Raw genomic sequence first — 27,272 nt, 5'->3', positions numbered from 1 at the left:
AGACATCTGCATCAATTAATGCGGAGTTTTAAGTTTAACGCATATAAATTCATATCAATAAGTAACTATATGTAGGTAAAGACAGTGCGTTTGTTTTGTGGAAATGGCTAACTTCATTAGTTTAAACAAAATAAAAAGTTAATTTTAAATCCAAATGTAATGTAAATCGGCATCCGCAGAAATGAAATTTTATATAATACGCATCGGCGGATGTAAAAAAGCATATTTGACGCGAACGGGCGATTTTCTATTATCATAATAGTAGCAAATTGTGTAAAATAACATGATGTAATGCGGCAGTGACTCACCAGGTCGGTGGGTGCGGGCCCGCTGTGTCCGTTCATGGGGGGCGCGCGGGACATGTCCGCTCCTGGGGGTAGCATACATACATATACAACATGTATAACTCACATATATTCCAATATAACTAACTACATAGTATATAGGGTGACTGGTAATTAGTGAACGATATTTAAACACGTGATTGTACTCATGGTTACAAACAACTTTCCCGAAGAAACTTTTTTGTATACTCATTAGTTTTATTTTTATCAAAATAACAAAGTAGTCTTCCTATAACGCGGGCGCCTCGCTCATCATGCGAAACCACGTGATCGCGCAAATTTTAGTTGTTTTGTTACTGTGGTAAAAATAAAAACTATACATAACACCCAGACCTGAAACAACAATTTGTGGATCACAAAGAGTTGCTCCGTGCGGGAATCGAACCCGCTATACGTTGCCCAGCCACCGCACCAACCGTGCAATTCATATTCACTGAGCAGTTATTCTTGCGACATTTTTAACAAGACCAAAAAATGCCAAATTTATAAAATGTAACTCACCCATACTATACTTCTGTAAGTCATTCAGATAATTCTGGCTAAAGTCCTTCCCCTCCTCACCCCCCACTTTGGCGTCCCCCTCCAACAGTTTAACAGACGGCTCTATCAACTTCTCCACAGGTTTCACAGATATCTTCACCAACTTCTCCTCTTTAGGTAGAGAGTCTAGAAACTCTCTATTTAACTCTTCTGCGTTTTTTACTATAACTTCATCTTTGGTATTAACCTCTCCCGTTTCGCAGTCGACGTCTTGTTTGTCCCCCTTGTCGGGTTCGGGTTTGGGGGAGGGGGAGGGGGTGCGCAGTACCTTGACGTCGTCGTCCCGGAGGGGGGAGTCGGTGACGTCGATGGTGGCGATGGTGCGCGGTTCCTCTAGCTTCCCGTTGTGTTTGTATGGGAGGGACACGCCGTTGTTTCGTTCGTGGTTCTCGAATGGGAGGAGGAATCTGGAAGTCATTTTGGTTTTATTTAATTTTGATGTGTTGTGCTCACTTATATAATTTAAGTAACAATGTATAAGATATTTTTTTTTCTTTATTTTAGTTTTAAGTTAGTTTTTATTCCTTTTTAGGTTGTAAATAAAGTGTAGTTTAGTAAAGTAAAAAAAAACAATCACTACATATTTTATACTTATATGTATACATATTAGTTTACGAAGATAATGGAAATCTCCTATTTTAGTAATACAAGTTTAATATTTGAATAGAATTTTGTTTCTGGTTCTGTCACTTAGTCGGGTATACGACACCCACAACAAGAGTGGGGAAGTAGGTAGTTATAAGCAAGTCCGTACCTCTCGTAGTGCCTCCTTGTCCTGGCGGGTTGTTCCCTGTGCAGGTCCCGCCACAGCCGCAGGCGGCACACGGCCTCGTACCCGCCGCGGGACACCACGCCCTGGTATAGAGCGCGGAGCGACACTGGAATATAACATAATATATCATGTTACACACATTCGTGACACGTACTAAATTAATTATTCATCATCATCAGCCTATAGCAGTCCACTGCTGGACATAGGCCTCCCCAATTGTTCGCCACTTTGCTCTATCACTAGCGACTCGCATCCAGCTCCTGCCAGCCATCCTGCGCAGATCGTCACTCCACCTCGCCTGGGGGCGTCCTACACTACGTTTACCGAGACGCGGTCTCCACTCCAGGACTCGCTTACCCCAACGGTTGTCGGTCCTGCGGCTAATATGGCCGGCCCACTGCCACTTCAGCTTGCTGATCCGGTGGGCTATGTCGATCACCTTGGTTCTCTGCCGAATCACTTCGTTTCGAATGCGATTCCGGAGAGAGACACCGAGCATAGCCCTTTCCATAGCCCGCTGAGCGACTTTGAGTTTGTGGACCAGTCTAGCCGTAAGTGTCCACGTTTCGGCACCGTATGTCATTACGGGTAGGACGCACTGGTTAAAGACTTTCGTCTTTAGGCACTGTGGGATTGACGATGAGAAGACTCGACGGAGTTTTCCGAAAGCTGCCCAACCCAACTGAATTCTCCTATTCACCTCATCCTCAAAGTTGTTTCTACCTAACTGCAACGTTTGCCCGAGGTAGACATATTTCTGAACAACTTCGAGGACGGCTCCGTGAATCGCAATCGGTTCCGGTAGAACATGTTCATTGAACATGACCTTGGTTTTGTCCAAGTTCATCCGTAGGCCGATGCGTGCAGAGGAGTCAGCCAGGTCGTTCAGCATCCCTTGTAGGTCCTGCAGCGTTTCTGCCATTATGACGATATCATCTGCGAATCGCAAGTGAGAGATGTGTTCGCCATTGATATTGATGCCACGTCCTTTCCAGTGCAGCGTCTTGAACATATCCTCCATTGCATTAGTGAACAGTTTCGGGGATATGACGTCCCCTTGTCTCACTCCTCGATGCAATGGTATGGGACGTGTTTGCTGATTCTGTACTTGGACGGACATAGTGGCGGCTTCGTAAAGACATCTCATCACTTGGATGTATCGCCAATCAACCTGGCATCGCTGCAAGGACTCCAGGACAGACCAGATCTCTATCGAGTCAAAGGCCTTCTCATAGTCCACAAATGCTAGGCACAGGGGCTGATTATACTCTTCGGTTTTCTGTATAATCTGCCGCACTGTGTGGATGTGGTCTATGGTGCCGTATCCGCTCCGAAATCCAGCCTGCTCCGGTGGTTGGAATTCGTCGAGTCTTCGCGCAAGACGGTTCGTGATCACTCTTGAGAACAGCTTATAGACGTGGCTTAGAAGCGAAATGGGTCGATAGTTCTTCAGAAGGCTTTTGTCCCCTTTCTTGAAGAACAAGACGACCACACTTCTGCTCCACGCCTCTGGAGTTCTCCCTTCAAATAGGACAGCGTTAAAAAGCTTTTGGAGCTCCCTCAGTACGGGTTTGCCTTTGGACACTTATAGGCTGTTGATTTTTTTAATCTTTTATTTTAGGGTATTTTATTCTTAGAACATGCCAGCCCCTAGGCTGTTGGTGTATGTGATGTGATTGTACCGGGTGTGACACACCCACAACACAGAAGTTACAATAAAACACATTGTGAAAATTTTAATAATTTTATTTTTGTACGTTTTGCGCACAAACATTGCAATCATTAACATTATATTTACAAATTGCGAAGACATATATTAACCTAGTCGGGAACCGTATAGAGCGAAACAACTCTCGAATATCACCGTACAGGGTTCGATACCCGAGTTACACAAAGTGGTAAAGTACACCATCTTAGTATAATTCGAAAACGACTGAACATATTATCATGAACTCTCTAAACAAAAAAAATCTATGATACATATATCATTTTAACCACCTCTGCCTACCCCAATTTCAAATAGGTATCAATTCAAAAGTTGTTTCATATCACATCAAAATTACATCAGGACAAGTAGACTTAACTATTTAAACACTTTTCGCCCACCCATCCGTTTCCAAACCTCGAATCCTGAAGTAAGTGAGACGTTGAACAATTATAACTAGAAATTCAGCTAATAGTTAGAACACAATTATTTTACAGTGAATATAATATGGGTAGTAATGTTATGTCATCTCATAAACTGCTTGACATATTTTGATAAAATCAGAACCAATATATCATTGTCTTGCTTTGTATAACATTTCCATAAATTCTAAGACCAATTTATACTGGATTTTACACAAATCAAATATCGCTCACCTAGTAATATATTAGTGTTTAAAAGTGCATATTAATCTATTTATTTCCATATTCATCGAGAGAGGTCGTAAGTGTCATTATACCATTATTGTAGTTTCCCCCCTCACGCACGTAAAACAACGGTTCGTTGGTCAGTAAAGTAAAAACTAAACAAGTCAGGTAAACTATGAAAACCGTAAATGTGCCAATATATTACTAGGTGTGCGATATATTCAAGTCGAAAAAAAAAAATGTTTTGAGCTTCTTACCGCGGGTGTAGTATACCCTATACATCGTATATTATAAATCATAAGTCAAATAAATTAAAATGGCATCCTGCCTAAAAGAAAAAGAATATAAAATCACATATTATTAAAAAAATATCGTTTTTAATTCACGTAACTATTTGACGAGGTACCTAGACTAGTATCAAGTCATTTTTAAGGGGGGAAATCGTCCAATGACTTCTCCCGCCTTGGGCGAGGCGAGAGGGAGTGTCAGACTCTTACTGACTAAAAACCACCCCGTTCCTACTCCTGCTTTTCGAGCCGGAGCCCCGGTAAACCCGCTAGGTAGTCCGCAGCTCCGGATCAAGTCATAAGACTCATATTCATGAGCAGTTACTTCTCAGAATTACCAAAACGAAAATAGCAATAATACTTTACTCAACTAAGCATAGGAAGTTAATATTCTAACATTTTAAACAATATTAGGAGAAAATCAACATAAAAAAATAATTTCAAAAAACAAAAAATTAATTTCTCTAAAACTAATGAATATTTTTCAAAAATTCTTGTTTTATTATACAGCTGAATATTTCAGGAACATTTGAGTTAATGAAACATCACTATATGTTACATAGGGGCTAAGCAGTAACCGAACAAACATTACTACCCATGTGAAATTTGCAATTTATAATTATAATTTTTATACCTAAGACTTCGTACATACAGATAGACTTATACATAATGAAATATTTACAAAACGTATTATTACATAATTATATATATAAAAGAAACAACTGTTTCATTGTTCCCACATTAACTTTTTCATTTTCTCATTAATTATAACAATAATTATAAAAATTAACTCCGGAGATCATTTCGGTGACTCGAAACTTCTTTAAAATACCAGTAGATAGAACTATACCATATTCTTCATGTTTGTTATTGTCACCACCCCTACTATTGCCGTGGGTGTGGCATACCCGAGTAAGGTGACTATGTATTTATTAGGGTCCGGCCAACAGCACTCTCTGATAAACCTGAACCTTTTGTCAAGTGAGGAGTTTATGTCAAAGCCCCTTTTATGTACAGGAAGAAACATTACACACGTATTTTTTATTTTCTCACGGAAACAAATACTTTCGAAGATATATCGATTTGAAATATCGCGTGACGTCACTTCTAGGTACGTTTTATACGTAGAAATGACGTATTTGCTCCCACTGACACATTTGATTCGTTTTATCTAAGTATTGTTATCTTATATGACAAAATAAAAAAATACGTGTCTAATATTGTTTCATTACCTAACTGACGGACTAAATAGATGTTTAATTTTCATACCCCGTCATCATCCCTATTGTATGTTAAAGTCTTTAGTAATTGTAATGTCACCCCCTTCCTGACAACAGATCGATCTGATATTTGGTACACACTCGTTAATCTCGATGGCCATACAATATAATGTAATTGTTTCCACAACTACCTCCATTATGGATATCCAACGGAAGGACTTGGTTGGTAGAATACAGCTCAGTGAAACCGTTTAACATATATCTTTTTAAATGTATTACTTGTTTATCATATCTTTAGTCAAATTTAGTCTTTTCTCTATATTATAAAATGGCAGTTTCGTCTAATATAGGGGGTATTTTGAATAACTATTTATTTTTTACAATACTTTGAGCGTTCACGGTAACCCCCCTAAAGTAAAATTAATAGTCAAAAATATTCGTTTCGTATACAAAAAATTCAAAAATGTCCCCCAAATGTGCCAATTATTTATTTTATCTAGTTTCTTTAGCGTGTTAAGGTATACTTAAAACGTCGTTTTGTTAATCTGTTCGCAGCAAACTCGGGAAGTAACGAACGGATTTTGGTGCAATTTTCACCAGGAATAGTGATTTTTGAGTAATGATTAAGGGGTAGGCAGAGGTGCACATTACGGCACGTAATGCCGCTGTACAATGTACACCCACTTTTCACCATTTGTGTTATAAGTCCCATGTAATAGGGGTGAGCCTATTGCCATATACTGGCACAATTCCAGACTCCGTGCTACTACTGAGGAATTTTCGAAAAACCGTAAAAAGTCCAGTAAAGGTGAATGATTAAGCGTCCACATGTCCGCATCATACGCATTCCGTATGACGTCATTAGCAATACCTACATACGATGCGCGCGATGCATCCGATGCGTACGATGCGGGTCTGTGGACGCTTACCTTAACACTTTGCCCGACCCGGGAATCACACTCGCGACCACTCAACCAACGATGCAGTCAAATAAAGTCAAAAAGACAGAAATAAGTATACCTTAACACGCTTTCTTCTAAACATATAACTCAGTAAGTCACCGCTAACCTAATAGTGGACTAGTCCTAATTCTTCGTTGTGGGGGTGGCGACCCCTAAATTTAACAGGCCCGGGTATCGAAGCTGGTTCGACATGAGGTACGCGAGCTGCCGCTGGTCCATAGTACCCAAGCTACTGTATAACGCCATGTAGGGCTCCATGAACGAAGACATCGGAACAGAATTCTTTTGCAACTCCATCAATTGAGCTAAATTCTGACTCTGACTTTGATTTTGAATTTGATTTTGACTGTGAATGTGACCAGTGGGGGAGTCGTCTCTAACTTGGTAGCTGGGGATGGTGATAGTGGGTTTTTTCGTCGTACCAGGGGATGTATACTTGGGGTACGTCTCCTTGGGGGGAGTCGGGGTTTTCGTAGACATAAATTTGCCATTACTTGACCGTTTTTGGGGGGGCCTGTTTTTATTAGGACTTGACGCTTTATTTACTAGGGTTATTTCTAGATTGGACCCCACCACCGCTTTGCCATCGACTAACGTGTAGTTTTTAGTTAAATTCTGAGGGGTGTGGTTCGGGGATGGCGATGGGGGGACTCTTACTATCTCCACAGCTGGTTTAGGAGGGGACGGGCTTGTGGACTTACAAGTCAGGTCTAAAATGTCTTGGGGGGTTGGTTGTGTAGGGGGAGCTCTTAGGGGTTTGACGGGGGCCCCGTGGAGGACGTGGGGGGGCGGCATGAAGGGGTCCTTCGGGTTGCCGTAGACAGTTTTCTCGGGCCCCGTGTTGCCGAATATCGAGGACGCTTGGATTACTTTAGGGGGTTGCACCCCATTCGCGTAATTAGGAATAATGTTGTACATGTGGAACAGTTGCGCCGGAGTCATGATCTGATGCTGGACCGAGGGGTTGAGGATGATGGGGGGCGGCACCATGTGGGGGGCCACCCCCTGCCAGGGGGGGAGCGCGGTGACCTCGAGCCCCCTCTCCTTGAGTATGTCTAGTTTCTTCTTCTTCACAGCCTGCGGGCTCTCGGGGTACTCGTCCAAGTCGATGATTTCTGGAGTTTTCGGTTTGTACGGGACCTGGAAGGTAAAAGGTTTAGATGTAAGTATTTATAGTCGTAGAAAGATTTGTTCTTTGACTAGCTTCTGCCAGCGGCTTCGCCTGCGTTCCCGTGGTATAAAAAGTATCCTATCACCCAAGATAACTACAAACTTTGTCTGTATTGCGTCCAGTATATGGCAATAGGGTCACCCCCTATTACATGGGACTTATAACACAAATGGTGAATAATAGGTGTACATTGTATAACGGCATTACGTGCCGTAATGTGCACCTCTGCCTACCCCTTCGGGGATAAAATCATTAATTCTACATTATAGTGTAAATAATATATGTGTGTGTATGCTTACCTCGACGATGTCGTCGTCGTGTGCGTTAGTGTGCGTGTGCAGTATCCCGAAGTTGGTCCGCGGGCGACCTGCGCCGGCGCCGGCACTGTCGCTCAGGGCAGGGACTGGCGCTGGAAGGACATTTGGAATGTTATTATATTATGTAAATAGCGAAATATGGCGGAATCTTCAGTTTTATAAAGTGCAGGTTGACTATAGAATCGAACTGTATAGTTAAATCGTAGACCCATACAGTCTACACTTGGAGCTGCGGTCTACCTAGCTTGTTACCGGCGCTCCAGCACGGAAAGCAGGAGTAGGATTTTCCCCCACAAAAATAAATACAGTCTATACACATTTACTTAACTGTCCACTCAATTGCCCCCTTCCCAATCCACGATTCCCCAACAACCCTTAAATTCCTAACCCCCAAAAGGCCGGCAACGCACTTGCAACATCTCTGGTGTTTCAAGTGTCCATGGGCGGCGGCGATTGCTTACCATCAGGTGACCCGTCGTTTACCGGGTTATACCATAAAAAATATACTAACGTGTATGTGCGGGAGTGTGTGTGTGGGGCCGGGTCGGTTTGACCCGCACGGCGCGCAGAGAACTACGGCCCACTGGACGGGATAACTTCTGGAATAATATAAATGTACTTGCATTAATTATTGTAATTAAAAATAACATAATATATTATGTCACGTGACTTTTTATCGGGGATGTTAGGAATATTCGCATTATTTCAGACATCTGTATCCGCTCAATCAATGCGGAGTTTTAACGAATGTAGATTCAAATCAATAAGTAATTACATGTAATGGAAGAGTATTTGTTTTGATAATTGCTAACTTTAACTAATTTCCAGTCATTTATACAATTAAAGTGACTAATTATCCTTTTATTAAAATCTTAAAATTCAGATCTGCATCCGCATTCAATCCACATCCGCAGATATGTTTTTTTAATCCGTATCTGCGGTTGTATAAATTTACGGATCCGTAACAACCTGCAATGACATGCGATATTCTACTATTATGATTAGAAGTTGGTGTAATTAATGTGTGAGTGACTCACCAGGTCGGTGGGTGCGGGCCCGCTGTGTCCGTTCATGGGGGGCGCGCGGGACATGTCCGCTCCTGGGGGGTAGCATATATATGTAAACAATGTGTATAAGTCAAATATATTTTAAAATAACTAACTACATAGTATATAGGGTGACTGGTAATTAGTGAACGATATTTAAACACGTGATTGTACTCGTGATTACAAACAACTTTCCCGAAGAAACTTTTTTTTGTATACTCATTAGTTTTATTTTTATCGCAATAACAAAGTAGTCTTCCTATAACGCGGGCGCCTCGCTGCTGATCATGCGAAACCACGTGATCGCGCAAATTTTAGTTGTTTTGTTATTGAGGTAAAAATAAAAATAAGACATGACACACAGACCTGAAACAACAATTTGTGAATCACAAAAAGAGTTGCTCCGTGCGGGAATCGAACCCGTTATACGTTGCCCAGCCATCGCACCAACCGTGCAATTCATATTCACTGAGCAGTTATTCTTGCGACATGACCAAAAAATGCCAAATATATAAAACATCACTCACCCATACTATACTTCTGTAAGTCATTCAGATAGTTCTGGCTAAAGTCCTTCCCCTCCTCACCCCCCACTTTAGCGTCCCCCTCCAACAGTTTAACAGACGGCTCTATCAACTTCTCCACCGGTTTCACAGATATCTTCACCAACTTCTCCTCTTTAGGTAGAGAGTCTAGAAACTCTCTATTTAACTCTTCTGCGTTTTTTACTATAACTTCATCTTTGGTATTGACCTCCCCGTTTCGCAGTCGACGTCTTGTTTGTCCCCCTTGTCGGTGTCGAGTTTGGGGGAGGGGGAGGGGTGCGCAGTACTTTGACGTCGTCGTCCCGGAGGGGGAGTCGGTGACGTCGATGGTGGCGATGGTGCGCGGTTCCTCTAGCTTCCCGTTGTGTTTGTATGGGAGGGACACGCCGTTGTTTCGTTCATGGTTCTCGAATGGGAGGAGGAATCTGGAAGTTATTTTGGATTAATTTAATTTTGATGTGTTGTGTTCATAGATATAATAAGTAACAGTGTAAAGGATAATTTTTTTTCTTTATTTTAGTAAAAAGAAAGGTTAGTTTTTATTCCTTTTTAGGTTGTAAATAAAGTGTAATTTCATAATCATCATCATCAGCCGAGAGACGTCCACTGCTGAACAAAGGCCTCCCCTTGGTCCTCCACATAGAACGACAAGTGTAATTTAGTAAAGAAAAAAAAAGTTTAGTAAAGTAAAAGTAGAAGTTCAATCAAACATCAGTATTTTATACTTATATACATATTAATTTACGAAGATAATGGAAATCTCCTATTTCAGTAATACAAGTTTAATATTTGAATAGAATGTTGTTTCTGGTTCTGTCACTTAGTCGGGTATACTACACCCACAACAAGAGTGGGGCGAAAGTTTCGTTTTATGAATTTTGGTTGAAGTTTGTATGGAAGCAAGGAACCGACATAACGGGCGATTCCGCGTGGTAGTTATAAGCATGTCCTTGATTCCCCCTAGTCCTTTCCATCATCGAACCACAAGACAATCGGCGAGGCGTCACCGCTTCATGGTGGATATCCCACCCACTCGCACGAAGCGCTTCGCTTCAAGCTTCCTTGTGCGAACTGCTAGGGAGTGGAACTCCTTGCCGGAGTCTGTGTTTCCTGATGGGTATAACCTGGGTGTCTTCAAGGCCCGAGTGAATAGGTTGCTTATGGGCAGACGTGCTCCACCGTAGGCCGCATCATCACTTACCATCAGGCGAGATAGCGACCAAACATAAAAAAGAAGTGGTTACCTCTCGTAGTGCCTCCTTGTCCTGGCGGGTTGTTCCCTGTGCAGGTCCCGCCACAGCCGCAGGCGGCACACGGCCTCGTACCCGCCGCGGGACACCACGCCCGCGTACAGCGCGCGCAGCGACACTGGAATATAACATAATATATGATGTTACACACATTCGTGACACGTACTAAATTAATTATTCATCATCATCAGCCTATAGCAGTCCACTGCTGGACATAGGCCTCCCCAATTGTTCGCCACTTTGCTCTATCACTAGCGACTCGCATCCAGCTCCTGCCAGCCATCCTGCGCAGATCGTCACTCCACCTCGCCTGGGGGCGTCCTACACTACGTTTACCGAGACGCGGTCTCCACTCCAGGACTCGCTTACCCCAACGGTTGTCGGTCCTGCGGGTAATATGGCCGGCCCACTGCCACTTCAGCTTGCTGATCCGGTGGGCTATGTCGATCACCTTGGTTCTCTGCCGAATCACTTCGTTTCGAATGCGATTCCGGAGAGAGACACCGAGCATAGCCCTTTCCATAGCCCGCTGAGCGACTTTGAGTTTGTGGACCAGTCTAGCCGTAAGTGTCCACGTTTCGGCACCGTATGTCATTACGGGTAGGACGCACTGGTTAAAGACTTTCGTCTTTAGGCACTGTGGGATTGACGATGAGAAGACTCGACGGAGTTTTCCGAAAGCTGCCCAACCCAACTGAATTCTCCTATTCACCTCATCCTCAAAGTTGTTTCTACCTAAATGCAACGTTTGCCCGAGGTAGACATATTTCTGAACAACTTCGAGGACGGCTCCGTGAATCGCAATCGGTTCCGGTAGAACATGTTCATTGAACATGACCTTGGTTTTGTCCAAGTTCATCCGTAGGCCGATGCGTGCAGAGGAGTCAGCCAGGTCGTTCAGCATCCCTTGTAGGTCCTGCAGCGTTTCTGCCATTATGACGATATCATCTGCGAATCGCAAGTGAGAGATGTGTTCGCCATTGATATTGATGCCACGTCCTTTCCAGTGCAGCGTCTTGAACATATCCTCCATTGCATTAGTGAACAGTTTCGGGGATATGACGTCCCCTTGTCTCACTCCTCGATGCAATGGTATGGGACGTGTTTGCTGATTCTGTACTTGGACGGACATAGTGGCGGCTTCGTAAAGACATCTCATCACTTGGATGTATCGCCAATCAACCTGGCATCGCTGCAAGGACTCCAGGACAGACCAGATCTCTATCGAGTCAAAGGCCTTCTCATAGTCCACAAATGCTAGGCACAGGGGCTGATTATACTCTTCGGTTTTCTGTATAATCTGCCGCACTGTGTGGATGTGGTCTATGGTGCCGTATCCGCTCCGAAATCCAGCCTGCTCCGGTGGTTGGAATTCGTCGAGTCTTCGCGCAAGACGGTTCGTGATCACTCTTGAGAACAGCTTATAGACGTGGCTTAGAAGCGAAATGGGTCGATAGTTCTTCAGAAGGCTTTTGTCCCCTTTCTTGAAGAACAAGACGACCACACTTCTGCTCCACGCCTCTGGAGTTCTCCCTTCAAATAGGACAGCGTTAAAAAGCTTTTGGAGCTCCCTCAGTACGGGTTTGCCTTTGGACACTTACAGGCTGTAGATTTATTTAGCTTTTATTTAAGGGGCTTTTAATCTTAGAACATGCCAGCCCCTAGGCTGTTGGTGTATGTGACGTGATCGTTGTACCGGGTGTGACACACCCACAACAGGAAAGAAGTAATAAAACACATTGTGAAAATTTTAATAATTTTATTTTTGTACGTTTTGCGCACAAACATTGCAATCATTAACATTATATTTACAAATTGCGAAGACATATATTAACCTAGTCGGGAACCGTATAGAGCGAAACAACTCTCGAATATCACCGTACAGGGTTCGATACCCGAGTTACACAAAGTTGTAACTTACACCACTTTGTTATATCTCGAAAACGACTGAACATAAAATCATGAACTCTCTAAAAAAAATTCTTTGATACATATATCATTTTAACGACCACCTCTGCCTACCCCAGTTTCAAATAGGCAATTCAAAAGTTGTTTCATATCACATCAAAATTACATCAGGACAAGTAGACTTAACTATTCAAACACTTTTCGCCCACCCATCCATTTCCAAACCTCGAATCCTGAAGTAAGTGAGACGTTGAACAATTATAAACTAGAAATTCAGCTAATAGTTAGAACACAATTATTTTACAGTGAATATAATATGGGTAGTAATGTTATGTCATCTTGAAAACTGCTTGACATATTTTGATAAAAATTAAACCAGGATATCATGGTATCGCTTTGTATAACATTTCCATAAATTCTAAGACCAATTTATACTGGATTTCTCACAACAAAATCAAATATCGCTCACCTAGTAATATATTAGTGTTTAAAAGTGCATATTAATCTATTTATTTCCATATTCATCGAGAGAGGTCGTAAGTGTCATTATACCATTATTGTAGTTTCCCTCACGCACGTAAAACAACGGTTCGTTGGTCAGTAAAGTAAAAACTAAACAAGTCAGGTAAACTATGAAAACTGTAAATGTGCCAATATATTACTAGGTGTGCGATATATTTATTTAAGCCCAAAAATAAAACGTTTTGAGCTTCTTACCGCGGGTGTAGTATACCCTATATATCGCATATTACAAGTAAAAAGTCAAATAAATAAAAATGACATCCTGCTTAGAAGAAAATGAATATAAAATTCACGTATTAATTAAAAAATATATCGTTTTTAATTCCCGTAACTATTTGACGAGGTACCTAGACTAGTATCAAGTCATTTTTTAGGGGGGGGAAATCGTCCAATGACTTCTCCCGCCTTGGGCGAGGTGAGAGGGAGTGTCAGACTTTTACTGACTAAACACCACCCCGTTCCTACTCCTGCTTTTCGAGCCGGAGCCCCGGTAAACCCGCTAGGTAATCCGCAGCTTCGGATCGAGTTAGAGACTCATATTCATGAGCAGTTACTTCTGAGGATTACCAATACGAAAATAGCAATAATACTTTACCCAACTAAGTATAAAAAGTTAATATTCTAACTTTTTAAACAATATTAGAAGAAAATCAACATAAAAAACAAAAATTGGAATTTATCTAAAACTAATGAATATTTTACAAAAATTCTTGTTTTATTATACAGCTGAATATTTCAGGAACATTTTAAATAATGAAACATCACGCTATGTTGCATAGGGGCTAAGCAGTAACCGAACAAACATTACTACCCATGTGAAAATTTGCAATTTATAATTATAATTTTTATACCTAAGACTTCGTACATACAGATAGACTTATATATAATGAAATATTTACAAAACGTATTATTACATAATTATAATTATATATATAAAAGAAACAACTGTTTCATTGTTCCCACATTAATTTTTTTCATTTTCTCATTAATTATAACAATAATTATAAAAATTAACTCCGGAGATCATTTCGGTGACTCGAAACTTCTTTAAAATACCAGTAGATAAAACTATACCATATTTTTTCAATATTGTTATTGTCACCATCCCTACTATTGCCGTGGGTGTGGCATACCCGAGTAAGGTGACTATGTATTGAACAGAGATTGGCTAGCAGCGCTCTCTGATAAACCTGAACCTTTTGTCGAGTGAGGAAATTATGTCAAAGCCCCTCTTATGTAGAGGAAGAAACATTACACACGTATTTTTTATTTTCTTACGGAAACAAATACTTTCGAAGATATATCCATTTGAAATATCGCGTGACGTCGCTTCTAGGTACGTTTTATACGTAGAAATGACGTATTTGCTCCCACTGACACATTTGATTCGTTTTATCTAAGTATTGTTACCTTATATGACAAAATAAAAAATACGTGTCTAATATTGTTTCATTACCTAACTGACGGACTAAATAGATGTTTAATTTTCATACCCCGTCATCATCCCTATTATTTATTTGGGTCTTTAGTAATTGTAATGTCACCCCTTCCTGACAACAGATCGATCTGATATTTGGTACACACTCGTTAATCTCGATGGCCATACAACATAATGTAATTGTTTCCACAACTAACTCCATTATGGATATCCAACGGAAGGGCTTGATTGGTAGAATAGAGCTCATTGAAACCGCTTAACATATATCTTTTTAAACGTATTACTTGTTTATCATATTTTAGTCAAATTTAGTCTTTTCTCTATATTATAAAATGGCAGTTTCGTCTAATATAGGGGTATTTTGAGTAACTATTTATTTTTTTACAATACTTTGAGCGTTCACGGTAACCCCCTAAAGTAAAATTAATAGTAAAAAATATTCGTTTCGTATACAAAAAATTCTAAAATGTCCCCCAAAATGTGCCAATTATTTATTTTATCCAGTTTCTTTAGCATGTTAAGGTATATTTAAAACGTCGGTTTTCATATCGATCTATTCGCAGCAAACTCAAAAAGTAACGAACGGATTTTGATGGAATTTTCACCAGGAATAGAGTGATTTTTGATTAATGATCAAGGGCTAAACAGAGATGCACATAACAGCACGTAATGCCGCTATACAATGGACACCCACTTTTCACAATTTGTGTTATAAGTCTCATATAATAGGGGTGAGCCTATTGCCATTTTGTACAGAGCACAATTCCAAACTCCGTGCTACTACTGAGAAATTTTTGAAAAACCGTGAAAAGCCCAGTAAAGATGAGCGTCCACATGTCCGCATCTTACGCATCGCATGTAGGCATTGCCGATGCGTACGATGCGGGTCTGTGGACGTTTACCTTAATATTTTGCCCGACCCGGGAATTGAACCCGAAATCCCTTATCACACTCGCGACCACTCGACCATCGAGATAGTCAAAAATTAAATAGACAGAAATAAGTATACCTTAACACGCTTGTTCCTAAAAATATAACTCAGTAAGTCACCGCTAACCTAGTAGTGGACTAGACCTAATTCTTCGTTGTGGGGGTGGCGACCCCTAAGTTTAACAGGCCCGGGTATCGAAGCTGGTTCGACATGAGGTACGCGAGCTGCCGCTGGTCCATAGTCCCCAAGCTACTGTATAACGCCATGTAGGGCTCCATGAACGAAGACATAGGGACAGAATTCTTCTGCAACTCCATCAATTGAGCTAAATTCTGACTCTGACTTTGATTTTGAATTTGATTTTGACTGTGTATGTGACCAGTGGGGGAGTCGTCTCTAACTTGGTAGCTGGGGATGGTGATAGTGGGTTTTTTCGTCGTACCAGGAGATGTATACTTGGGGTACGTCTCCTTGGGGGGAGTCGGTGTTTTCGTAGACATAAATTTGCCATTACTTGACCGTTTTTGGGGGGGCCTGTTTTTATTAGGACTTGACGCTTTATTTACTAGTGTTATTTCTAGATTCGACCCCACCACCGCTTTGCCATCGACTAACGTGTAGTTTTTAGTTAAATTCTGAGGGGTGTGGTTGGGGGATGGCGATGGGGGGACTCTTACTATCTCCACAGCTGGTTTTGGGGGTGACGGGCTTGTGGACTTACAAGTCAGGTCTAAAATGTCTTGGGGGGTTGGTTGTGTAGGGGGAGCTCTTAGGGGTTTGACGGGGGCGCCGTGGAGGACGTGGGGGGGCGGCATGAAGGGGTCCTTGGGGTTCCCGTACACAGTTTTCTCGGGCCCCGTGTTGCCGAAGATTGAGGACGCTTGGATTACTTTAGGGGGTTGCACCCCATTTGCATAATTAGGAATAATGTTGTACATGTGGAACAGTTGCGCTGGAGTCATGATCTGATGCTGGACCGTGGGGTTGAGGATGATGGGGGGCGGCACCATGTGGGGGGCCACCCCCTGCCAGGGGGGGAGCGCGGTGACCTCGAGCCCCCTCTCCTTGAGTATGTCTAGTTTCTTCTTCTTCACAGCTTGCGGGCTCTCGGGGTACTCGTCCAAGTCGATGATTTCTGGTGTTTTCGGTTTGTACGGGACCTGGAAGGTAAATGGTTTAGATGTAAGTATTTATAGTCTTAGAAAGATTAATTCTTTGACTAGCTTCTCCCAGCGGCTTCGCTCGCGTTCCCGTGACATAAAAAGTGTCCTATCACCCAAGATAGTACAAACTTTGTCTGTATTGCGTCCAGTATATGGCAATAGGCTCACCCCCTATTACATGGAATTTTAACACAAAAGGTGAATAACGGGTGTACATTATACAAAGAGCATAACGTGCCCTAATGTGCATCTCTGCCTACCCCTTCGAGGATAAAGTCATTAATTCTACATTATAGTGTAAATACATATATGTGTGTGTATGCTTACCTCGACGATGTCGTCGTCGTGTGCGTTAGTGTGCGTGTGCAGTATCCCGAAGTTGGTCCGCGGGCGACCTGCGCCGGCGCCGGCACTGTCGCTCAGGGCAGGGACTGGCGCTGGAAGGACATTTGGAATGTTATTATATTATGTAAATAGCGAAATATGGCGGAATCTTCAGTTTTATAAAGTGCAGGTTGACTATAGAATCGAACTGTATAGTTAAATCGTAGACCCATACAGTCTACACTTGGAGCTGCGGTCTACCTAGCTTGTTACCGGCGCTCCAGCACGGAAAGCAGGAGTAGGATTTTCCCCCACAAAAATAAATACAGTCTATACACATTTACTTAACTGTCCACTCAATTACCCCCTTCCCAATCCACGATTCCCCAACAACCCTTAAATTCCTAACCCCCAAAAAGGCCGGCAACGCACTTGCAACACCTCTGGTGTTTCAAGTGTCCATGGGCGGCGGCGATTGCTTACCATCAGGTGATCCGTCGTTTACCGGGTTATACCATAAAAAATATACTAACGTGTATGTGCGGGAGTGTGTGTGTGGGGCCGGGTCGGTTTGACCCGCACGGCGCGCAGAGAACTACGGCCCACTGGACGGGATAACTTCTGGAATAATATAAATGTACTTGCATTAATTATTGTAATTAAAAATAACATAATATATTATGTCACGTGACTTTTTATCGGGGATGTTAGGAATATTCGCATTATTTCAGACATCTGTATCGCATTTATCAATGCGCATCAATCAATGCGGAGTTTTAATTTCATATCAAAATTTGCATCTGGGTCAAATCCGCATCCGCAGTAATTACATGTAATGGAAGAGTATTTGTTTTGATAATTGCTAACTTTAACTAATTTCCAGTCATTTATACAATTAAAGTGACTAATTATCCTTTTAAAATCTTAAAATTCAGATCTGCATCCGCATTCAATCCACATCCGCAGATATGTTTTTTTATACTGGTGTATTAGTATCCGTAACAACCTGTGATGATAGCAAACGGGCGATTTTCTATTATGATTAGAAGTTGGTGTAATAAATGTGAGTAACTACCAGGTCGGTGGGTGCGGGCCCGCTGTGGCCGTTCAAATATTTTGGGGGCATGCTATAATATATAAATAACTTTTTTTAAATACAATTTGTGTTGTTTAGCTCGCCAAACTTGTCAATGGCGACATGTACATTATGTCACATATGTTTTATGCAAATAAATATATTATGATTATAAAATATATGTATTGAATTAGAACAGTTTGTGATAGATGTGTGAGTGACTCACCAGGTCGGTGGGTGCGGGCCCGCTGTGGCCGTTCATGGGGGGCGCGCGGGACATGTCCGCTCCTGGGGGGGTAACATAATGTAAACAATGTGTATAACTCACATATATTTTAAAATAACTAACTACATAGTATATAGGGTGACTGGTAATTAGTGAACGATATTTAAACACGTGATTGTACTCATGATTATAAATAACTTTCTCGAAGAAACTTTTTTTGTATACTCATTAGTTTTATTTTTATCACAATAATAAAGTAGTCTTCCTATAACGCGGGCATGTTGTTTTGTTATTGTGGTAAAAATAATACATGACACACAGACCTGAAACAACAATTTGTGGATCACAAAAAGAATTGCTCCGTGCGGGAATCGATCCCGCTATACGTTGCCCAGCCATCGCACCAACCGTGCAATTAACATATTGTACTGAGCCGGTTATTCTTGCGACATTTTAATAACAAGACCAAAAAATGTCAAATATATAAAACATAACTCACCCATACTATACTTCTGTAAGTCATTCAGATAATTCTGGCTAAAGTCCTTCCCCTCCTCGCCCCCCACTTTAGCGTCCCCCTCCAACAGTTTAACAGACGGCTCTATCAACTTCTCCACCGGTTTCACAGATATCTTCACCAACTTCTCCTCTTTAGGTAGAGAGTCTAGAAACTCTCTATTTAACTCTTCTGCGTTTTTTACTATAACTTCATCTTTGGTATTCACCTCTCCCGTTTCGCAGTCGACGTCTTGTTTGTCCCCCTTGTCGGTGTCGAGTTTGGGGGAGGGGGAGGGGTGCGCAGTACCTTGACGTCGTCGTCCCGGAGGGGGAGTCGGTGACGTCGATGGTGGCGATGGTGCGCGGTTCCTCTAGCTTCCCGTTGTGTTTGTATGGGAGGGACACGCCGTTGTTTCGTTCGTGGTTCTCGAATGGGAGGAGGAATCTGGAAAGTCATTTTGGTTTGGTTTAATTTTGATGTGTTCTATTCATAGATACAATAAGTAACAGTATATAAGATATATCACTTTCATAGTATAAAACAAAGTTAGCTTTCTCTGTCCCTATGTCCCTTTTTTTAATAGATAGAGTGTAGTTCAAGTAGGAAGGTTTATATGTATAATACAATGCATACATATTTTATCACTATATGCACCCATATTAGACGAAGCTAATGGTTGATGGCCTAGTGTTTAGTAATACAAGTTAAATATTTGAATAGAATTTTGTTTGTGGTTCTGTCACTTAGTCGGGTATATTATATCCACAAAAAAAGTAGAGTCGTAAGTTTCGTTGTATGACTTTTGGTTGAAGTTTGTTTGGAACCAAGGAACTAGAACAAGGAATATTACTGGTGAATCCGCGTGGAAGTGGTGGCGAACTGCTAGGGAGTGGAACTCCTTGCCGGCGTCTGTGTTTCCTGATGGGTATAACCTGGGTGTCTTCAAAGCCCGAGTCGAACCAGGTTGCTTATGGGCAGATCGTGCTCCACCGTAGGCCGCATCATCGCTTACCATCAGGCGAGATAGCGGCCAAACACTAAAACGAAGTGGTTACCTCTCGTAGTGCCTCCTTGTCCTGGCGGGTTGTTCCCTGTGCAGGTCCCGCCACAGCCGCAGGCGGCACACGGCCTCGTACCCGCCGCGGGACACCACGCCCGCGTACAGCGCGCGCAGCGACACTGGGGGAATTATTATATTGTTAGGGATTACCAGTACCCCACCATAAGCTTACTATAAAAGCGTGAGCTAACCCGCGCTCACCCCTTTTTGTCCAACATCACTCGGAGCGGCAACATCGTTCAAGTTCTGTGAGACCTATATTTTTCATGTTAATTAATTGTTGAATGCTACTTTTATAATTTTGTGTGTGCTAAGTGATCATTGTTTTGTTCCTATTAGAATTAATACTAGTAAATATATAAGTGTTGATTGTAATCATAATTCAATTGAGAATAAACGAACATTAGAGGTAACTACCTCCTAATTTGTTTTTTTTTTCTAAACACCACTTCTGATCGCTAAAAATATAGATTTATTCACTTTTACAAAGGAAATGTTGCAACGTCACGTGTTTTATCCACAAAGGGGTAGCAGAGGTGCACATTACGGCACGCAATACCACTTTTACCATTTGTGTTATAAGTCCCATGTAATAGAGGGTGAGCCTATTGCTATATACTGGACACTATTCCAGACTCCATGTAACCGCTGAGAAATTTTCGAAAAACCAAAAGGAAAAGTCTGGAAATACTTTGCCCGACCCGGGAATCGAACCCAAGACTCCTTCTCCAATAGTCCCACTTGCGACCACTCGACAAACGAGGCAGACAATAAAAGAAATCTTTAAAAAAATTCACGAACAAATTAAAAAAAGTCTTCAAATAATCTGGAATAATGTGTTCCCACACTAAGATTTTCACCAGAGCTATAAGGTTCATTCTCATAAAAAATCGACATCGAATACTTTAGCATTACTGAAATTAGTTCAAATTTGGAGAGAGCCATGCTTCGGCACTGCTGGGCCGGCTCGACCGGAGTGATACCACGGCCGAGCAGTACACTGACGTGAAACAACGCTTGCGTTGTGTGAGTGAGATTACCGGAGGCCCAATTCTCTCCTTCTTCCCAAAACCCGATTCTTCAACAACCCTTAAATTCCTAACCCCCAAAAGGCCGACAACGCACTTGTAACGCCTCTGGTGTTTCAAGTGTCCATGGGCGGCGGCGATTGCTCACCATCAGGTGATACGTCTGCTCGTTTACCGACTTATACCATAAATAAAAGACTCACAATTCTTCAAACTTCGATCATTTTTGAAGGTTTCACAGCGGCTCTTGTAGAACGTCTTGAGCTGATGCAGGAAGGCGAGGTCCTCGGGAGTGTGTTCCACGCGCCGGTACTCTTCATCCTCTTCCTCGCTCTGAGGACCGCCGCCGTTGCGGAGGGACAGGCGGCGAGGGGTCTGGAATGGACAAAACATCCAATTATAATACTATAGTTGTTGTTATAGTCGTGGACTGCTGTCAGAGTAGAATAGTCATCTTACCACCATTTCTCTTCTAGTGGGTGTGGTATACCCGACCCATAGAGTGACTAGGAAACAGTGTTCTGTAATAACGTTTTAAACTGTGATCGCTAAGAATGGATTTTAAATATCTTATGTAGAAGATGCCCACAGTTCAGCAATGGTCAATGTGACTTTTACACGTACCGTACGAGGTTACCGGAGGCCCAATTCCCCCTTCCCAATCTTCCCAATCCCCGATTCCCCAACAACCCTTAAATTCCTAACGCCCAAAAGGCCGACAACGCAACTGGTGTTTCAAGTGTCTATGGGCGGCGGTGGCGGCGATTGCTTACCATCAGAGGCGAGAGGGACGGAGCTATACAACCTACATAGCTCCGTCCCTCTCGCACTGCTCAGTGATCGACCATTCTGACACAATTGTAATAGCAGACTAAGGCCCCTGGTGTTTCAATTTCAAGTGTCTATATGCAGCGGCGATTGCTTACCATCAGGTGATGATACGTCGGCTCGTTTACCGACGTGTTCCATAAAAAGAGTTATAATAGCATCTCACCGGTGGATCAGAAGCAGTGTTGGGCCTCTGGTCGTCGGAGTCGGACCTATCGGAGGCGGGGTCGTGGTCTCTGTCGTCGGGGGTGGTGGCGCGGCGCCGGCGGCCGCGCGGGCGGCCCTTCAGCCGGGGCGCCAGGTGGTTGCACACGAACTCGTGGCCTTCTAGTTCAGGGTATTCAAATGTGTCCTGTGGAGTAATGTTAGAAATATATTGTATACTAGCGGACCAAACCATTCTCAAATCCCCTTGAACACACACAAAAAATTTCATCAAAATCAGTCCAGTCGTTTAAGAGAAGTTCAGTGACATACACTTACAGAAGAATTATATACATATATAAAGATAGTTTACTTTTATAATAACTATCGTGAGACATACTAAATTAACTAAAAATCATGTAAATTAATGGAAACAAGCTCTAGTTGTTTCGATTCGCAGAGGGACGTCGTGTCTGCGCACGCTGCTCATGATGAAGAGTCCCTACGTGACTCTAACTAATAAATAATAACTACCTGAAAACTTAATACAACTGCAATTACAATGATATTTTACTGTATCTACGGTTTAACGGTTTAACGCTTTATAGATACTAGAAATAGGTTTTAAAAAAGTAATGTTTTCTTTTATAACTAAGAACCACAATTTGTGTTCCTTGTGTTTTAATTAAATCTGTTGTAAAAAGTGTCATGGGCAATTTATGCTGCGGACTACCTAGCGGGGTACCGGGGCTCCGATTCTAAAAGTAGGAGTAGGAACGGGGTGGTACTTAGTCAGTAAGAGTCTGACACTCCCTCTCGCCTCGCCCAAGGCGGGAGAACTGGAGAAGTAATCATTATTTTATCCTCTCAAAAAAAAAATAGCAATCTATGTTAAGCATAAAAAAATATGTCGCATCATCTTTCTTTCTTCTTTACATTTAATATAATATGTTTATATACATATTTTATGTAATTTTTTTTAGTTTTAGTTATTTATTTACTTTATTTTATGTATTTATAAAGACCTTAAGTACTGACGTACCAAGATCGATTCAAAAAATCATTGAGAATTTCGAAAATCGAAATGACCCATCGACTCTACCGCGGCACTTAGCCAAACGCGTGTAACGAAACCATAGCGCGATCTAACTCGATCCCAACGCCATCTATCGAGCGCATGTACAACTCGACGAAAAATTCATTAACATATTTTTTTATTTTTTTATTAAATATGGTAAATATAGATTGTATGTTGTTATAAAAAAATAATTTTGGATTTTTTCTGTTAATATTTGTGGTAGTTATAGCAAAAATAAAAATTGAAAATTGACTTGAAGCTATATTTTTACTGATTTCATTTTACTGAGTCTTTAGCTAAAGATTTTTAATTTTTTTTTACATTTAGGATTTATATTTACTTGTATATGATGTACTGAAATTATTAATTAATAATAATAAATTGTTTATTTATGTAAATTTGTTCATAATTATTTTTACTGACTAGTATAATTGCATGATTCAAGTATGATTGCACTCTATATTCTAACTAGCTTCTGCCAGTGGCTTCGTCTACGTTCCCATGGGATAAAAAGTAGCCTATATGTTATTCCAGACCATAATCTACCCCTGTTCCAAATTACAACCTGATCCCTTCAGCCGTTTTGACGTGTTTCAGTAACAAACATATATAGAAACTTTCGCATTTATAATACTACATACACACATTACCTCACGCCTGTCTACCATAGGTGTAGACATAGACAATGGAACGCTCATTGCTATGAAGCTTACATACCTCTTTCGCTCCATCAACAGTTATAACATTATTAGTAAGCTTTTATTATATTGTCTTTTGCTAATCTTTAAAGTCATAGGGGGAGAGCCTATGTCCGCCCTATGTTCAGCAATAGCAATATAAACATCTTATGACCGATAACAGTATGATTACATATAATTTTATTATAACTTTCGTGAGACATACTAAATTAATTATTATGTTATCGGCTTCCTCACGTAACTGTTTGACGAGGAACTCGACTAGTTCCAAGTCATGCTAAAGGCTCATATTGATTACATATGAATTAAAATAATTTTAAATAGTATCTCAGACCTTAGTACTCACGTACCTAGGCCATGCAAAAAAATACTGAGAATTTCGAAATCGAAAATTAGGTTACCATAATGGCACCTTAACCCGACCGTAGAGGGCGCGCGGCCGGTACCTAGGCAAGCGCGTGTAACGAAACCATAGCGCGATCTAACTCGAGCCCAACGCCATCTATCGAGCGCTGAGACAACTCGTGCCGATGTAGAGCATTTTATACTTGATTTAACATACTTTCTGTTTAATATTTGTATTGAAATTAGATGTGAATATTTTCATATTGTAATGAATAAATTAGTTTTAATTCGAAGTACATAATATATTTGTCAAAAAACTTAATAATTTTGTACTTATTATATAGATTTTAGTTTTCTATTTATTTTATTTTGTTATTAATTTTGCATATCAACCTGACACAGTGTATTTTATACACAAAATATTAATCAAAACAAGAATACAACAACTAACATATAAAAAATATGTTAAATATACGCTTTTGCCGAACGGGTCGACTGTCAGTACCTGAACCACTGTTGCATGGTTCACGTACTGACTAATTGTAAGATATTATTTTAAAATCAAATCGACAATATTGTATGTAAAATTTCTTATTTTATTGTAATGTGTGTGTATAATAATTATGATCCAATGTTGATTGATGTAAATAAATAAATAATTAAATGGTTTTAACAGGATTATATTGTATGGTCATCAAGATTTAAAGAGTGTGTACTAAATATCAGATCAATCTGTCGCCAAAAATATTTAATCATCAAAACCTCCCCAATCTCCGTCTATCCCTAAATTCCTAACGCCCAAAGACCGGCAACGTATCTGTAACGCCTCTAGTGTTGCGGGTCTCCATGGGCGGCAGCGATTGCTTACCATCAGGCCATCCGCTCGTTTACCGGCTTATATCATAAAAAAGATAATAGATATCTTTTTTTATCTGTTTGTTATTTTATTTGATTACATATGTAGTTATATTAATATCAATAATTGTGTTGGTAAAAGAAGTTAATTCAATTAATAGTAAATTATTTTGATAATTTTTATCAAGGTAGAGCTGGTTGTAGAATTAAATAGGTGTTGATATTATAGCTCCCAAGTAAACATAACTCTATAATATTGCAAGGAATGTAATTAAGTCTTGATGACATTTTAGTATTAGTAACTTTCTTTGCATACGTAAATTACATCTAAGTTAATCTATTTTTTTTTTTAATTTATTGTAGAGTAGCTGTGTGACAGTGCTGCCTCTACCGAAATCTTTATGAACATTAGGCCTTTGAATTAATTAGAAATAGAAAAAAATCTATAGTACTTATTTTGTAGCCTTTTTTTTTGAGGGTGGATAATCATCCAATGACTTCTCTCGCCTTGGACGAGGCAAGATGGAGTGTCAGACACTGACTAACACCCACTTAGTCACTACTCCTGCTTTTCGAGCCGGAGCCCCGGTAAACCTGCTAGGCTTCGGGTTGTAATGTAGACTACATTGCAAAAATATTTAATATGCAGTTAAGAAAACAAAGATTGATAGTAGTACAGACAGTAGTTATTGTTATACTAAATAGGCTTTTTAATTACATATTTGGTAACTATCTGGTACTAAATAACCAGTTAACTGTACTTAATAGTTAATTCATTTACCGGTTAAATCATAAAAATAAGTTATTTTTCAACATATTTTTTGACCAAAGTATCAGAAAAAAATATGTTGCATTTAAATTATGAATAGTTTCTTAAATACCAACATAATTATTTCACTATTACATTTAAATTAAAGTCTCTACATCGGCACGAGTTGTCTGCTAGCTCGATAGATGGCGTTGGGCTCGAGTTAGATCGCGCTATGGTTTCGTTACACGCGCTTGCCTAGGTACCGGCCGCGCGCCCTCTACGGTCGGGTTTAGGTTTAGCCATCATGGGCAACCTTATTTTCGATTTTTGAAATTCTCAGTATTTTTGTATGGCCTAGGTACGTGAGTACTAAGGTCTTATAACATTTTAAAAAGTAATATCAATCATGTTATAAGGGAAAACTATAGAGGGCGCTACTTGTATGGTGTACTACAACTATGCTAGATTATTCGATTTATTACTAGCTTCTGTCAGCGGCTTTGTCTGCGTTTCCGTGGGATAAAAAGTGGCCTATAGTTATGTTATTCTAGACCGTAATCTAACCCTATTGGAAATTATAACCCGATCTCTTCAGCCGTTTTGACGTGAAATAAAATGAATTTATTTTTGTAAATAGGCTACAAATGAGCACTATTAAATGTCAAAATTATTAAAATCTAGATGAGGTCGGTTGAGAAGAAATGCCAAACAAACTCAGACGTCATAGTCTCTTTTGATTGAGTAACAAACATACACACAATCCTTTGCATTTATAATATCAGTAAGATGATAATAATTATAAAATATATATGAATGATTGATTCTATATTTACTATTAAAAATAAACACAGTGATATATAACCTTTTATTAACCTTATTTATGCATTGCTATAGTTTTAGTGTACTTTAAGGTGTAGCACATCATTAATTATTTTATATTCTTGAGTTATTTTACTTAACAAAATGTTACTATAATACATAAAACCGTTACTTTTGTATTAGTAAGACCCATAATAGAACATGAATAGAATATTAAGATGACGCAGATCACTGAGAGCATATAAATATCAATTGATTGATTTTCTATCTTTTTTTAAGGGGGAAAATCATTCAATCATTTCTCTCGCTTTGAGCGAGGCGAGAGGGTGTCAGACTCTTACTGACTAAAAAGTTAAAACCACTCTGTTCCTACTCATGCTTTTCAAACCGGAACCCCGGGTAAACCCGCTAGGTAATCCGCAGCTCCGGATGATTTTCTACATAGAATTCGACTGAATTACAATGTATTTCTCTATTATGCTATCTAGATCTATCTATTTATATTTTTTTTATAACATCACGCCTTTAATCCCCGAAGGGGTAGGCAGAGGTGCACATAATGCCAATGTACACCCACATTTCACAATTACCTACTATATTTTTCTTTTTTTTTTTGTATTTTAGGTTTTCTTTGATAATTACTATTAGACTAGTCCTAAGGTACACGCTGTATTATTGACAGCCGCGATACAGGCTGTGCCTAGTGCGGTTGTCACTGTGTAAATTGGAAAATGTATACATTGAGTTGGTAATAAAGAATTTTATTATTTATTA

General features: G+C 40.4%; 1 protein-coding gene across 1 annotated transcript in view; it reads right to left on the bottom strand.

Annotated features, from left to right (window-relative positions):
- LOC118278573 (uncharacterized) overlaps positions 1 to 27,272 on the bottom strand; it is a 93,679-nt gene that overhangs the window by 3,141 nt on the left and 63,266 nt on the right. Inside the window, 18 exon segments of the mRNA XM_050703352.1 lie at positions 309 to 370; positions 846 to 1,291; positions 1,639 to 1,762; positions 6,603 to 7,617; positions 7,948 to 8,057; positions 8,477 to 8,564; positions 9,003 to 9,064; positions 9,539 to 9,981; positions 10,801 to 10,924; positions 15,751 to 16,765; positions 17,096 to 17,205; positions 17,626 to 17,713; positions 18,394 to 18,455; positions 18,893 to 19,185; positions 19,187 to 19,336; positions 19,948 to 20,071; positions 21,184 to 21,355; positions 21,975 to 22,160. Of these exon segments, the coding sequence (XP_050559309.1) occupies positions 309 to 370; positions 846 to 1,291; positions 1,639 to 1,762; positions 6,603 to 7,617; positions 7,948 to 8,057; positions 8,477 to 8,564; positions 9,003 to 9,064; positions 9,539 to 9,981; positions 10,801 to 10,924; positions 15,751 to 16,765; positions 17,096 to 17,205; positions 17,626 to 17,713; positions 18,394 to 18,455; positions 18,893 to 19,185; positions 19,187 to 19,336; positions 19,948 to 20,071; positions 21,184 to 21,355; positions 21,975 to 22,160 (4,674 nt within the window).

The sequence above is a fragment of the Spodoptera frugiperda genome, chromosome 24 (genome assembly GCF_023101765.2).
Source record: "Spodoptera frugiperda isolate SF20-4 chromosome 24, AGI-APGP_CSIRO_Sfru_2.0, whole genome shotgun sequence".
Taxonomy (NCBI): domain Eukaryota; kingdom Metazoa; phylum Arthropoda; class Insecta; order Lepidoptera; family Noctuidae; genus Spodoptera; species Spodoptera frugiperda.
Note: the sequence above shows the minus strand (reverse complement) of the source record. Positions and strands in the feature narration are given on the sequence as shown.